The sequence below is a fragment of the Ammospiza nelsoni genome, chromosome 1, assembly GCF_027579445.1.
Source record: "Ammospiza nelsoni isolate bAmmNel1 chromosome 1, bAmmNel1.pri, whole genome shotgun sequence".
NCBI classification, from domain to species: Eukaryota; Metazoa; Chordata; class Aves; order Passeriformes; family Passerellidae; genus Ammospiza; species Ammospiza nelsoni.
In genome coordinates, this window is record NC_080633.1 from 42,120,550 (window position 1) to 42,133,811 (window position 13,262).

General features: G+C 36.8%; 1 protein-coding gene across 1 annotated transcript in view; it reads right to left on the reverse strand.

Annotated features, from left to right (window-relative positions):
- Positions 1-13,262, reverse strand: part of OSBPL10 (oxysterol binding protein like 10) — a 113,731-nt gene that overhangs the window by 36,100 nt on the left and 64,369 nt on the right. Inside the window, exon 6 of the mRNA XM_059478386.1 lies at positions 5,327-5,487. Within this exon, the coding sequence (XP_059334369.1) occupies positions 5,327-5,487 (161 nt within the window). The remainder of the gene's footprint in view (positions 1-5,326; positions 5,488-13,262) is intronic.

Consider the following 13,262-nt stretch of genomic DNA (forward strand, 5'->3'; position numbering starts at 1 on the left):
CTGGTACCATCTTTGCCTAGAGATTAATTTAGCTAAATCATTACAGGCCATATTCACTGTGCTCTTCAGCCTGAAAAGTACTTAATCATGCAGAGGACAAAGAGCAGAGCACACTGAGAAACCCTGTAATGTCTGTACCAAACAGTGAAAAGGAACCATCAGTAATAATGCAAACATTACTTTCCCCTCTTGATCTGTTGTTCTTCCATTACTGCACTTGTGGCTAGCACTGTATGTTCATGGCTAAACTCATGTCCCAACATCAATTATACACATTTCTGTCAAGTACAAAAAGGAATTAGGAAACACTAGAAACAAATTATACCAGGAAACAATCCACAGACCTGGACACATCTGCTGAGACACAGATAAATAAAGGTAATATTGAATTAGAAATAATTTCTTTTATCCAGCTGAGTGTCTAAAATTGCATGAGCATCTTTTAAATTATTTCATAGTATCTCTAATACATTCTGTAATAGCTCTAAAGTCTAAAGTCATATTAGGATATATACTTACATACAAATAAAAAACAAATTACAGCTTGAAAAAAACTATCACCTGAAGAAATGGGAAAAAAAATACATCAACTTATAACATTAAACAATTCAGTAACTCTTCCAAATAGAACAGTTCCCTGTTACAGCTGAAAACAAGGTTCAGATCATCCAGGGGACCAAAATATCTTTAATAACCTGGACTTGACTGCCCTTGCAATCACTATCACAATTAAAACCTGCTTTAGCAGTTAGATAATCAGAGCTAAAGGCTCAATCCTACAGAGCTCAAACTTCAATCCCATTAAAAAGACACTTCCATTTGGAGCAGGCGTACAGCTGCTCATGCTCACAGGCAAGGGAAAGTTAGGGATAGGAAAGCAGAGAAACAGCACAGATAGCAGATCCATAGGATGGGAAGAATCAGCTGGCATGGCACTTTAAGGCATAAAAATCACATGAAGAGGACTATATTGCAGATCTAGCTACAGAACATTTTTTTTAGTAATTCTTAACAGAACTATTAGATCCAAAGAAAATTATTCCTTCCCTTTCAGACCCCACAAAGAAAACAGCCTGTTACCTATTTCTATTTAGCTGTCAGGGGAAGTATTTGGTCTGCAGTCACTCTTTGTCAGCTCAGAAGAGGAGGAATTCTGACACCTAAAATGACAATTAGTTGAACTGGAATAGTTCACCCATGAAAGTGATTCACACCTTTATTCTACTTTGGCATCGAGTCTATTACAACTGAATTTACTATGAAATTCAAACCAATTAATGTCAGTATTTCTTGAAAAGAATTTCAAAATTATTAAACCTTAAATGAAGAAAGCAGGGTCCCATTTATGGCAGCCTGGCCAGAGACCAAGTTCACATCAGAGGTCTGAAGAGTGTAACTCTGGTACATTTCATACCAGATTGGTTCTGTTCTGCTTTAAGGAAAAATCCTAAAAATTACCTTGAAATTATAACACAACTTTTGCCATAAAGTTCTTCACTGGGGGATGCACAGGAGCATTTTACATCAATTATCATTAGATGGAGGATAGTTCTGTGCAGCACAACCCTCATCCCTTCCATCTGATGTTTCAGGTAGACAGAAAAAAAAAAAAAAACAAAACCACTAACTAAAAGTTAGAGACTTATAAAACATTAAAACCAATATGGCAAATAAGACACAAAATTGCTTGATCTGGGAATTCACTCTCAGAGGTTATTTCTTTCAGTAAAGATAATATGCTTTAACTTCATGCTGTCCTATATCACAACTCTAAAAGAATAATAGGCAAGGAAGACACAAGAAAATAATCTCTGTCACAAAATCTTTTCTTTTCTGAACTAGTTTAAACAGTATCTCAAATTATATCCTTGCATTTAGAAGCAGGAAACACCCTAAATAAACCAAAGCAAGTAAACATCAACATATTATCTAAAGAGGATAATCTTTAGCTTCTACCTTATTTCACCAGATAAGAAATTCTGCATTCCTGAAACCCTGATAGTACAACAGACCAAAAAGAGAAGTTTTGCTTTAGTTACCTATGGTGTCAAAACTCAGCTCCAGAACTTTCTACATTCCTCAAGACTGCTTAAGTACTCAAAGAAAATTGCATTAGATGAACATTGTTGTTCCAGAGAATTGTAAAGATCCACACACTTCTTCATAAACAGATAAAAACCTGTCCCTAAAATCATTATTTTAATGATGCCACTTGATGCACAGCTGCAAAGTGTCTGAATGCTGTGCTGAGAATTAGCACAGTTATCACTAAACACACTCAGCCACTCGGTCATGCTGCCACTGGCAGGCAGCTGGATGGGAGAGATTCCTCAGCACTCACCCACAACCCCCTCTGCCCCAACACAGCATCTCTGTTCTCTTCTTAAAATCACTGCTCATCCACATTCCTAAAATTACCTTTGCCTTATAAATAACATTCCATAATATAAGCAGCTGAGTCTGCTGCTCCTCAAGGTTAGCCATTTAATGGCATTTTCTATTTCAGACCAGAGGTCAATTCACAATTTTTTGGTTGGTCCATCTACTGTATTACACAGAGTTAGTCAAAAAGCTCTTTTCTATTTCTTTGGGGTATAGCTTCTGACTAACAGATAGAGGCTATACCATGAAATTACAGAATTTTTTTTTAATCTAGACCAGTCAAAGAAGAGAGTGGAATTAATTTTGATAGCACTGATACAGGAACTAGCGCTCTCATCTCATAACTTCTGTAAAAGCAAGGCTTATTTCTTCTGGCAGGTATATTTGGAAAGTTGAGCCCCATTAATATCCCAGCAGCTTCTTCAAGAAACCAAGATTATCTAGTGCCTTAGCTGGGTTTTCTTAAAAAGAAAATAATTAAGAGAAATAAGCTTTATTTGAATGACACTTATGGATTCCTCTTCTCTTCTAAAAGAAGCTATCAAATAAATAAAAAAAAGAAATCAGGGCATTCAGTGCCAACAAAATGTCAACTAATGGCATCTAAAAGCATTTTCTCATTCTCTGCTAATGTCACCACTGTTACTAACAACAAAGTATCCAGACTACAAACAAGTGATGATTTTCATTTGCTTTTATGTGTTATTATACATTCTAAGTAATTAGCACAGTCAGTGCTTTTATACCTTTGAAATTAAAGCACCTACTCAGTGCCAGATCTAGGCGCTTGCCTTGGACACACAAAGCCACAATATATTTAAAGATATTATTGCATCTTGCACACAGAACTTTTAAACTGTGGCAAATCAAACATATTTGTAACTTTGGGCAGGTCAGACATCATCTCCTGGGTGACTACCTGGCTCAGATAGCATTCTTACCAGAGTAACTGCTAAGTTTCTCAGAAAAAAATTCATCAAAATGATCGAAACTGAAAAGTATATCAGCTACATTTTTAAAAAAACCTTCAAATTCACAGCCAGCAGTATCAATCTCAGCATCACACACACAGACTGTGTAAGAGAAGATGCAGGTTTCCAAGGAACTTCCAGGAATGAATCCTGCTTTAAGCCACTTCCTCGGAGCAAAACCAAATTCCTGCTCATTAAACTGTACTACTACATAACAAAAATTGCATGCCTGATTCCATCTGCTTCTTGTTGCTCCACCAATCCACAAACTTCTACTTACTGTTTCTACCAAAAACACCATCTTGAGCTGACCTTTTTGTAACTTAAAAATCTTACTCTTTCTGCTCCCACCTCTTTTTCTTCTTTTTTAATGGCTAATGCCTCAGGGCCTCCAAATGCAGGTTGCTGCCTTCAGGAAGATTGCCCACAAAGCACTGAGGATTCTGCACTAGAAACAGTGCTACACTTAACTTGTTTCTATTCCCCTCTTTAAGGGTACTCCCTTCTCAATAAATCATGAGTTCCACAAGCAAAGCAGCATGTCAAGCCACACACACAACTCAGTGTCTCTCGTCAGCAAATGAACAGGAAGGGACTGGACTCCTAAAAAAATATTGTAATTTAAACAGGTCATAAATGTCTCAACTCAACTGCAAAATGATATCTCAATGTAAGTAAAATTAGCTGCTGCTCTTTATGTTCTTGCTGCAAAGCTCACGCTTCCACATCGCATTTGGCTTTAGTGGATGATCAAGAATAAAAAAGAATACCTACAAAAACTAAAAAAATCCTAATGAAATAGATTTCAGTGGTTCAAGTAAGTAGTAACTCCCAAAACAACACTCTTAAATAGCCTCTTGTCTTAAAAACACACTGTAAAAAGTACACTTGACTTACCTGAAAAAAGAAATTACACAACTTCCTAATAAAAAGTAATTACAGGTAATTTCAACATTTCGGTAAATGGACACTAGTTGTAACAGAATTCAAAATTCCTTTCTAAGGACAGAGGACCTGTTAAAAAAAAACCTGGTTTATCTGTGAATTCTTTTTTGAACCACATTCAATTCAACACACTACAAAAGAACAGGAAAAACAGCTTTATTGATGTCTCCAGCCATTACAAATTTTGTTTAAAGTGATGTCATTTAATTTAAGCCATTCCAATTGCCCAGAGCATTCACTAGTTTCTTCAGTTCTTTCAAAATCTTTGTTCCAGTTCTCCAAGTCTCACGTGCTCCAGGTGCCCTACAATCTCTAGGGTCTCAGAGTGAAGTGTTTTCCTTGTGGGCAGGACTGGTTACTGAAGCAGACAGCAGAAGCTGCAGAAGTTTGTCATGATGAGAGATTTTCAGTGCATGATATGTCTGATATGCAGCTGTGAGTCTCCTCAAAGAGTGGATGCTTCAGAACTGCCCTTCACCAAGCAAATGCCACAAAAGCACAAATCAGCTGGCTGATGCAGGATGATGTGGACAAGTTCTGCCCATAATCACTTAACAGGAAAAGGGATCAGGAAATGACATCATTTTTCAAATCAAAGAACAGTCGGCTATACTCAAGAGATGCCCAAGAGGAAACAGCAACATGGAAGAGCAAGTAGCAAGCAAGTAGTGTCTCCTGTCTATCTCAAGCCAGAACAAAAAATAAATAAATAGCTTTTATTTGCATCAGAGGACAGAAATATGTATTGACAATCTGTTGATTGCTTTTAAGATTAGGAAAGACATTGTACACTTGCCAAAGTCTGCTGACCTGAGCACCTCAGAGAAGTAAAAGCACAGAACAATATCATCAACAAATTTTTCAAGTTTTTGGAGTGCACTGTTGCATGAAACTTAGCATTTTCACGAGTAACTTCAAAGAGCACATTATCCAGACAAAATACAATTATTTATCAATGAAAGTATCCACCATCACACATGGTTTGCATCTAACCAGCAGAGGTCTCTGCAGAGACCAAGCACTCTTACCTCAGCGTTTGGCTGTAGTGCCTGCGCATCCTGGGCTGCAGATGGTACTATGGTACTTGCCCAGGTAATGTTGGCACTAGCAGATGATAAGGAGCTGAGGGCACCGTTTTTCAGTTCCTCTGTGGAGTGTGACTTGGGGCCAGGCCATCCCAGGATACCATCTGAAGCAGAAAATAGGTATCAGCTTACAAAAGAAAGATTACAGATTTCCTCCATTCACCTCACCATTCTACTGATCTAAATGAGTTGTAGCTCTTCTCTGCTTCCATGTACAGCTTTATTTCAGTAAAAAATGATCATGTACTTTCTGAACTAGCTTATGCAGTATCTCAAATGATATCCCTGCCTTTGGAAGCAAGAAACACCCTAAATAACCAGAGTAAGCATCTTAGAGGCAAATCTATCTGTGATATTTTTTTTAAGTCAATGAATGTTAGCCCTACCACCTGAATGTATGATTCTCTCTGGCATACCTTGGAAATTAGGCAAGAATCCTCTACCCATTATTTTCATAGCTATGAAGTTATCCAACTAAACCCTCCATTTCTTCTGCCTGAAATCAAAGTTTTAAACCTAGCAGCCTTTTTTTATTTCTGCCTGTACTACTAAAAGTTTCTTCTAAAATGCTTTACTGGTACCAAGACCACAGTTTAAAAGAGGTCTCATTAGAAAGATACACATTAAATATGAAACAAACGAAACTTGGCATCAGAACAACCTTTATTTCTGGGGGCACTTGATTGCCTGGATGGGTCTGTATTTAAGGATGCTATGACATAAAGTACAATCAGCTAAGACAAGTGCACAGATTTTCCTCCCTAAGTGCTCTAAAACTTAGTCTCAACAGTCAAATTACTAGCCCTCAGCACAGGACTTAAAATTGCAGCCATTAATTACATACTGCTGTAAAACATAGAGATATGGATAAGAAAATCACAGCTCTTCACTCATTACCATAATTTATATATGAGTATACAATTAGTGCCACAGGGAGGATTTCCTCTCAGCACTGACAAATTTTTAAGGTGATGCACAGCAACACAAAGTACATTAAAGAACATGCACTTTCTCCTCTCCACATGACCAGGGTTACCAGAGATTGCCTCCTAAGTGAAGTAAATGCTTAGATCTGGAGAGGCTATGCTGCATAGTGTTACAGCAGCACTTCCATTATTAAAAAATGGGCCACAAATCCCATAGCTAACTGAGCTCTTACCAAATGCTAGAGACAAAACAGTTTCAGAACATTCCTCTCATCTAAAACAGCATTAAGTTATGAAGACATGGCAGGAGTTCAGATCTACTTTGCTTACGGTGCTTTTGTGGCGCCATCTTTTGCTGAAGAAATTGTCAGGAAAGCATAAGCAAGTAGCTTAAAAACAATGATTTTCAAATATCTGAGTAACAAACAGGAAAAAAAAATCCAGTTTTTTTTTTAAATGTGTATTTCATACAATTACACAAAATTCCTCTTGCCAAAGGAAGAACATTTCCATGGCTCTGCTGTCAAATTATTTCTCAGTCTTGATTATTTTGCAATAACACATCTTGATCGAGTTTTCTGTTTCTCTCTGTCAAAGAAGCTGAAAAATGGATTGCTGTTGCTATTTTCCTATTACAGAGACACTAAAAAAAAATTGAACCTACATTTATGCCAATCTTTAAAAATATGTCATCCCATCATTTCCTTGGGCTATCCATTTTCTCCCTGCACAAACAATCTATTTGGCCTTCACTGTAAACAGTAATTTTTGATTTTTTTAAATCTAGTTTATGTAATTAAGCACAATAAAAAACTCCCACATGAAGAAGTACCTCACTTCAGGGGAAATTTTAAAATGTGAACAGTTACTTCATCATCACAAACATCTTTTTGAAAGAACTATACTAGTTTTCCTCTTCAGTGCAAACACATTGTAAAAAGACCTTTGTACTTCTCTGCACATTTTACAGTCTCTAAGAGAAATAGAAACTGTTAGAACTAGGCAAGCATGTTTTCTCTCCTGTATCAAGGGCAATGCTACCCTCAAAAAAGAACAAATCTTGTCTGCCTAATCAAATTTTAAACAGATCTTAAAAATACATTATGACCAAGCCAACACCAACAGGATGCCAAGAGTTACAGTCCAAAAGATATTAAAGCACATTAATTTCCTCAACACTTTTGCATATAAGAAAAATTGTTTCGTTAAACTGTGCATCTGGAATAAGAGTACTTTGCCAAAGAGAAATATGCAGGGAAAAATACTAAGTCACACAGAACAGAAATCTAAACAAATAAAGAGTATCTCTCTGAAGAAATTGAAAAAAAATTCCCACCTTTCAAAATGCCATTAGGGAACCTGTGATGACCTTGAATCTACAAATCTTACTCTGAGATATCAGTATTCTCACATCATCCCAAGAGACTTGCCATGTATCTAATACAGCAGCTCATGTTTCAGGCAAAAACAATCTCTGATAAGAGAACTCATCAGAAATTATCTTAAAATCAGCTCAGACTAGAATACAATCTCTATGTAGAAAGGCCACAACAATATGGCTCCTACTTTACTCATATTATCAGTTTTCCAAAACTTTTCAGGACAGTTTTTCAGAGTTTTCTTCAGTTTTTCGTACACCCAAAATGTTCGCATCTGCACTACTACAAATTACTCTTATCACAAAATCGTACAGGTATAGCTGTTGTCTGTGCCATATCTAATCCAGTTGTTTTACTGGAATTTACTCTCCACAGATTGAGCTGCCATCTGTAAATCATTTGATCTACTATAATGGAGCTGCCACATCTTTGTCACTTTATGGGACTGCAAAATTTCTGTCACTAGTTCAACCCTTGTTCAACCCTTGTTCAAATATATATAAATAAATAAATAAATATAAAAATTAAACATAATATTAGAAAGTTTATCTTCTGAGCTTATAAGAATAGGAAAAAACTGCTGTCATTGGTTTGGGTTTTCTTAAGCCACATTTTTTTCTCTGTTCTCAGTCACAGGCAAAGACAGCTGACAGAAAGGTAAATTCTAATCTATTTTGATACATTGCAGAACTCTAAAGGAATTCTCCAGAAAGGCAGTCACAAATTATATAAAAGTATTGACAGCTACGTAACTACTTTACTACTTGCTTTAAGACTATGCCAAGCACTACACTAATTAAAACAAAACATCTGTTTCTGCAGTAAACGATGCAAAAAGAAGAAAGGACATACCAAATACACAACTAGTAAAATCAGCCAGATCCCTTCTACTTGTACTGTGTCGGTTCTGTAGTTCCAGGAGTGAAAACTTAAGTCTAATTCCTCTGAAACTTCAGAGTATATGTATACACAAAACAGGAATTCTTCTAGAACATACCCAAAAATTAGCTTCCTTCCCACTTCCCCTCAACAGCAGCTTCCACTGTGATGAATGTGCAGCAGACAAATACAGCAAGGCACATGAGAACATCTGTACCTAAGCAGAGCATCCAGACACAACCAATTTATCCTTTCCCTACAGCAATGCTGCAGTTCACAAACATCTATTTTAGAGGGCACAATAGGTGTTATCACACAAATGCCCTCAGGAGAAACATCTTTCCCTTCTACAGGTGCACACTGCAGGAGTGGGGGGAGTTCTCTCCAAACAGGTTTACAGGAGATTTTTTAGTTAAGCAATGTTGATCATTTTCTTTTGTTGGTTTTGATTTTCTGGGTACCTGATGTACCTTCAAACTCACTTTTGCATGATAATTGATGCATGAAATATGCTTAACATATTTCAAATCTGTAACAAAAATGTTTCTAATTTGAAGTCCTCTGGTCTTGCCTGGGAGACTACAAACAAAAACTCTGCCTTTTTTCCCCGGCACAATTGTAAACTAACATTTATTTATAACATTTTCATGACATATTTTAAATATCTCAGGAGTAAATATACTCCAACAAATATCCCCTAACAGTGCAGTGGAAGGCCTTGAGGAGAAACCAATATTAGACTTGGATTCCTTCCCCTGCCAGGGATGGATGCGACAGCTTGGTCTCTCTGCTGAATCCCTACAGCACACTGAACGAGCAACAGCAAATGGCAGCTGCACATCTGCTTTTCACATGAGATTGCATTTGCCAATGTTGTGTGGAGACTAGAAAATAATGTTATCTTCCAATGAAAGAAGAACATGTAAGGAATAATGTATTAGCCTTTACACAGAACAGCAAAGTGTTCTGGTTATTCTTGACAGAAGCAAGGCTGGGGATGTCGCAATTAAGGGAAAACAGACTGACCAAGCCAACTTTAGTAAAGTACACCGGTAACAAAGAATTTGTACTCCTGTTTTCTTTCCTCACTCTTCCCTCTCCATATGCATTTAAGCACAAGGACTTACTTTTCTACTCATTTTTCTCTCTTGTCATCAGCTGCAAGAGAATTCCTAGCAGTCATTCGTCAACAAATTGAAAGCATCTAGATTTTGTCCTTCCTATCCATTTATTTTCTCCAAAAAGGAGACAATAGAGAATAAAAAGCTCAACTATATCCTGCCCCCAACTCCAGAATAATCTCTGATCCATTTGTTTCCATGGGACCCAAAATCAGCAGCGTTTGCACATTAAAATGAACTGCAGAAAATCCATAGTAAGGATGAGTTTGGTTTTTGTTTTTAAAACATCTTAAGAAAAATGAAACATTCTATAGTTTGGAAAAATGGGCAAGGGAGAGACAGAAAAATATAGGAGGGAATTCCTATTGGGAAGATGCTTTATTCAGTAATGAATGGCCAAAGTGAAATGCAGATTAAATGAACGGATTGATCTGTGTGGGCTGCTACTACAGGAGAGGATTCTGTCCGCCAAAACACCAGAATAAATTAAAAAAAACCCCCAGATCTAAAACACAACATACGCTGGTAGAGCTAAATTAAAACAAACATTCAAGTTTGCTCTGTTCACAGTCAGGGAGAGAAGAATGTTAACAACTGCAGTCAACAGGCTCTGGAGGTACTCCTCTGCCAAATGCTGAAACAGAGCTGGAAAAAGATAACACTAGAACTTCTAAAGTTAGAAATGAAGACAAAAGTTCCTTCTGCACATTTTTATTTTCAAAGGTGCCTACTCCTTGTCTGCACGCCAAATAAACTCAAGCCTGTCAGAAGCACTTTTGATGTACCTAAGTGGTGACATTCCCAGCCAAAAAGAAAGGCCTTGACATTTTCCACCATCCTACCAAAAAAAAAAAAAAAAAAAAAAAAAAGTAATTCCCAAACACAAAGAAGCTTGTGAAGATACAATCTCTCATCCTCAATTCACACTACATATAACCAACACTATCAGCTAATAATACCCTTCTCTGGCATATTTTTCAATTAAAGAAAATAAAAATTACAAAAATTTAGCCAGTGATCAAAGCACATACCTTTAATAATGACAGCTAGAAATTATTTTTGCATTAATTTTACTTAAAAGTAGAAACACAGACAGGATTTTGCTTCACTGACTGTTCTTGTTGATTTACTTCACAAAAAAAGACAATCACAAAAACCCTTCCATAAAGCTTCAGAGTAGAAATAAAAAAAATCATTGACTAGCTATCAAGACAAGATTGAAGACTTCAGTTCAATCTTCATGTCTACTTGTAGGCTTGAGGTCTTAGACTGACAATTCATGAGAAACATGAAATGGAAAAATCCTGTCATCCTTAACCTATTCCATTAGAAAGGATGCCATAAAAATATTTTAAGTCACAACCAAGATAATTTTAAATTCTAGACAAGATTCCACTAAAGGGAATGCTGATTTCTTTGTATTCTAATTACTGGAAAACAAAGAAACAACAATATTTACATCAAAAGAGAGAAGACACTTTTTTTTCTTGTCTAAAACAATAAATGTCAATGTCTGTTTAAAATAGTAACTATTTCATTATAATCTTCATGAGACCACTCCATAAGTACTAGGTCAGAAACTCTCAGCCACTTTTAAGTCTTTGCTTTAGAGGAAGTAAGACTGCAAGACCTCCAGGGAAGTCACGGAACTTGCACAATCAGGTATAAAGACCTCAAGGACACAAGAAAAGGTATAGATTAAGTAGGTATGTATCTGCTTTTAGGGCAGTTCTCTCTCTTTATGGCATAATAGTGAAAGCTTTGGATGCTGAAGGAAAGCAAACTCGGGGGTAGGTTCAAGTTACCCAAGCTAAGCAATTGAGTATTTCTCACACTCACACAAGACTGTTGCCTGCCTGGACTGGATTGTTTTCATGAACTGTAGGCTAGAATCAAGAAAATAAATTATCAAATTCCTACCTTGTCTCTATCTATGCATTCTGCCCCACAATGCCCACTAGCATCTTTACACTACACAGCAGGTAATGAGACAGCACTGGGAGGGAAGCATTCAGCAATAAATTGCACAGGACATCTCACAAGCAAGGTGTTTGAGAATTCCTACCACAGGAGCACATGGTTTTTAAACTAACCAGAGTCATTTTCACCTGACAGTGATAGAAAAGGTCATCTTCTATTGTACCTGCTGGGTATAAAATTAAAAGAATTCACCTGGAGGACACAATCAAAATGAACTAGATCATCTCTCAGAATTAGTTTGCTAGGGGATTACTTAAAGGCTTTATTCTGAATAGGTATGAGCTTATGCAGCTTTGATGACTCTGAAACTCTACCGACTCAGCACAAACATTAAGTCTATCAAAGTAGGACTGGAAAGATTAAGTGTGTAGGAAAATCAGTAATCAAGACTTGTAGGCCAGGTTCTTTCAGGCAACTGTGTTGCATAATAAGGCCTAGGGAAAAAAAAAATCATTTCAGTCAGAGAGAAGAGACTAAATATTTCAGCAGCTTTTAGTTCCCTTCTTAGCTCTTTTTTTTTTTTTTACTTCCATACCAAAGAATAAACCCACCCACACACTGAAGAATTAACTGCTTGCATTCAAGTTCTCACAGTTCCACCAAAGATGCTGGTTTGAACCAGTGCTACAGAATTTTGATTCCTGAAAGGATTCTCATGCAAGTTTACAGTCTTAGGAAGAACAAATAAAACAATTATTATATTTTATAATTCAGTATTTCATTGTCATGACTTTCCTTTAAAAAAAAAAAAAAGTGATTCCTTTTAAACAATTACTAATGCTTTGCTTGCTTTTCTCTCTTCCTGTCCATAGATCCTCAAAAACCATTATCAAGTCAAAATAAAGACTGATTTAACAGAAGATTATGCGGACACAGAGTCAAGGACATGCACACCTCAAGGCATCTATCTCTTGACAGTTCACTAAGATCACATCAGGATGAAAAACAACTTTTAGGGACCTTGCAACTAGAAAGTAACTTTTCTTCGAAGGATGCTTTTCATCTGTGTTTCAAACCATAATTTTCTGAAATAAAGTTATATCAAATAATTTAATTTAATGCACTTTATCATTACTACTTAGGTAAGTGCAAGGGAGGTTTGCATTTTCTACAAGAAAATGGCAATTTTTTAAAACTCATGCTCCTTTATGAAACCAATCAGCTTCTGGATATGGGAAAGTCAGCACATACCATAGGACAGGTGTCAAAAGGTTTAATATTGTTTTTTCCAAGAATCACTTTCATACCATTTTCCTGCTTCCCAACTAACCCTCTCCCATTTCTGTTCTCCTCACAATGGGAATGATTCATAGCATTCCCTCTGTGCCATCTCAGCAGCCTTGAGGCCATGTCCTGCCCTGCAGTGAACCTACTGCAAGTAAGGGCAGGTTGAGGGGGATTGTTTTGGAAGCACCCAAAGAAACCACAAAAAGCAACCTCTTATCCAGAGTTCTGCTGCTGCTGCTTCTCTTACATCAACACTTCCTCTTGTTCTTAAGACTTGGAAATGCAGTTTATGCATGGGAAAATGCTAACCACCCTTCTAGACAGCTCCAAGTCCAACTTCCAATATTATGGACAGATCCAGAACTGG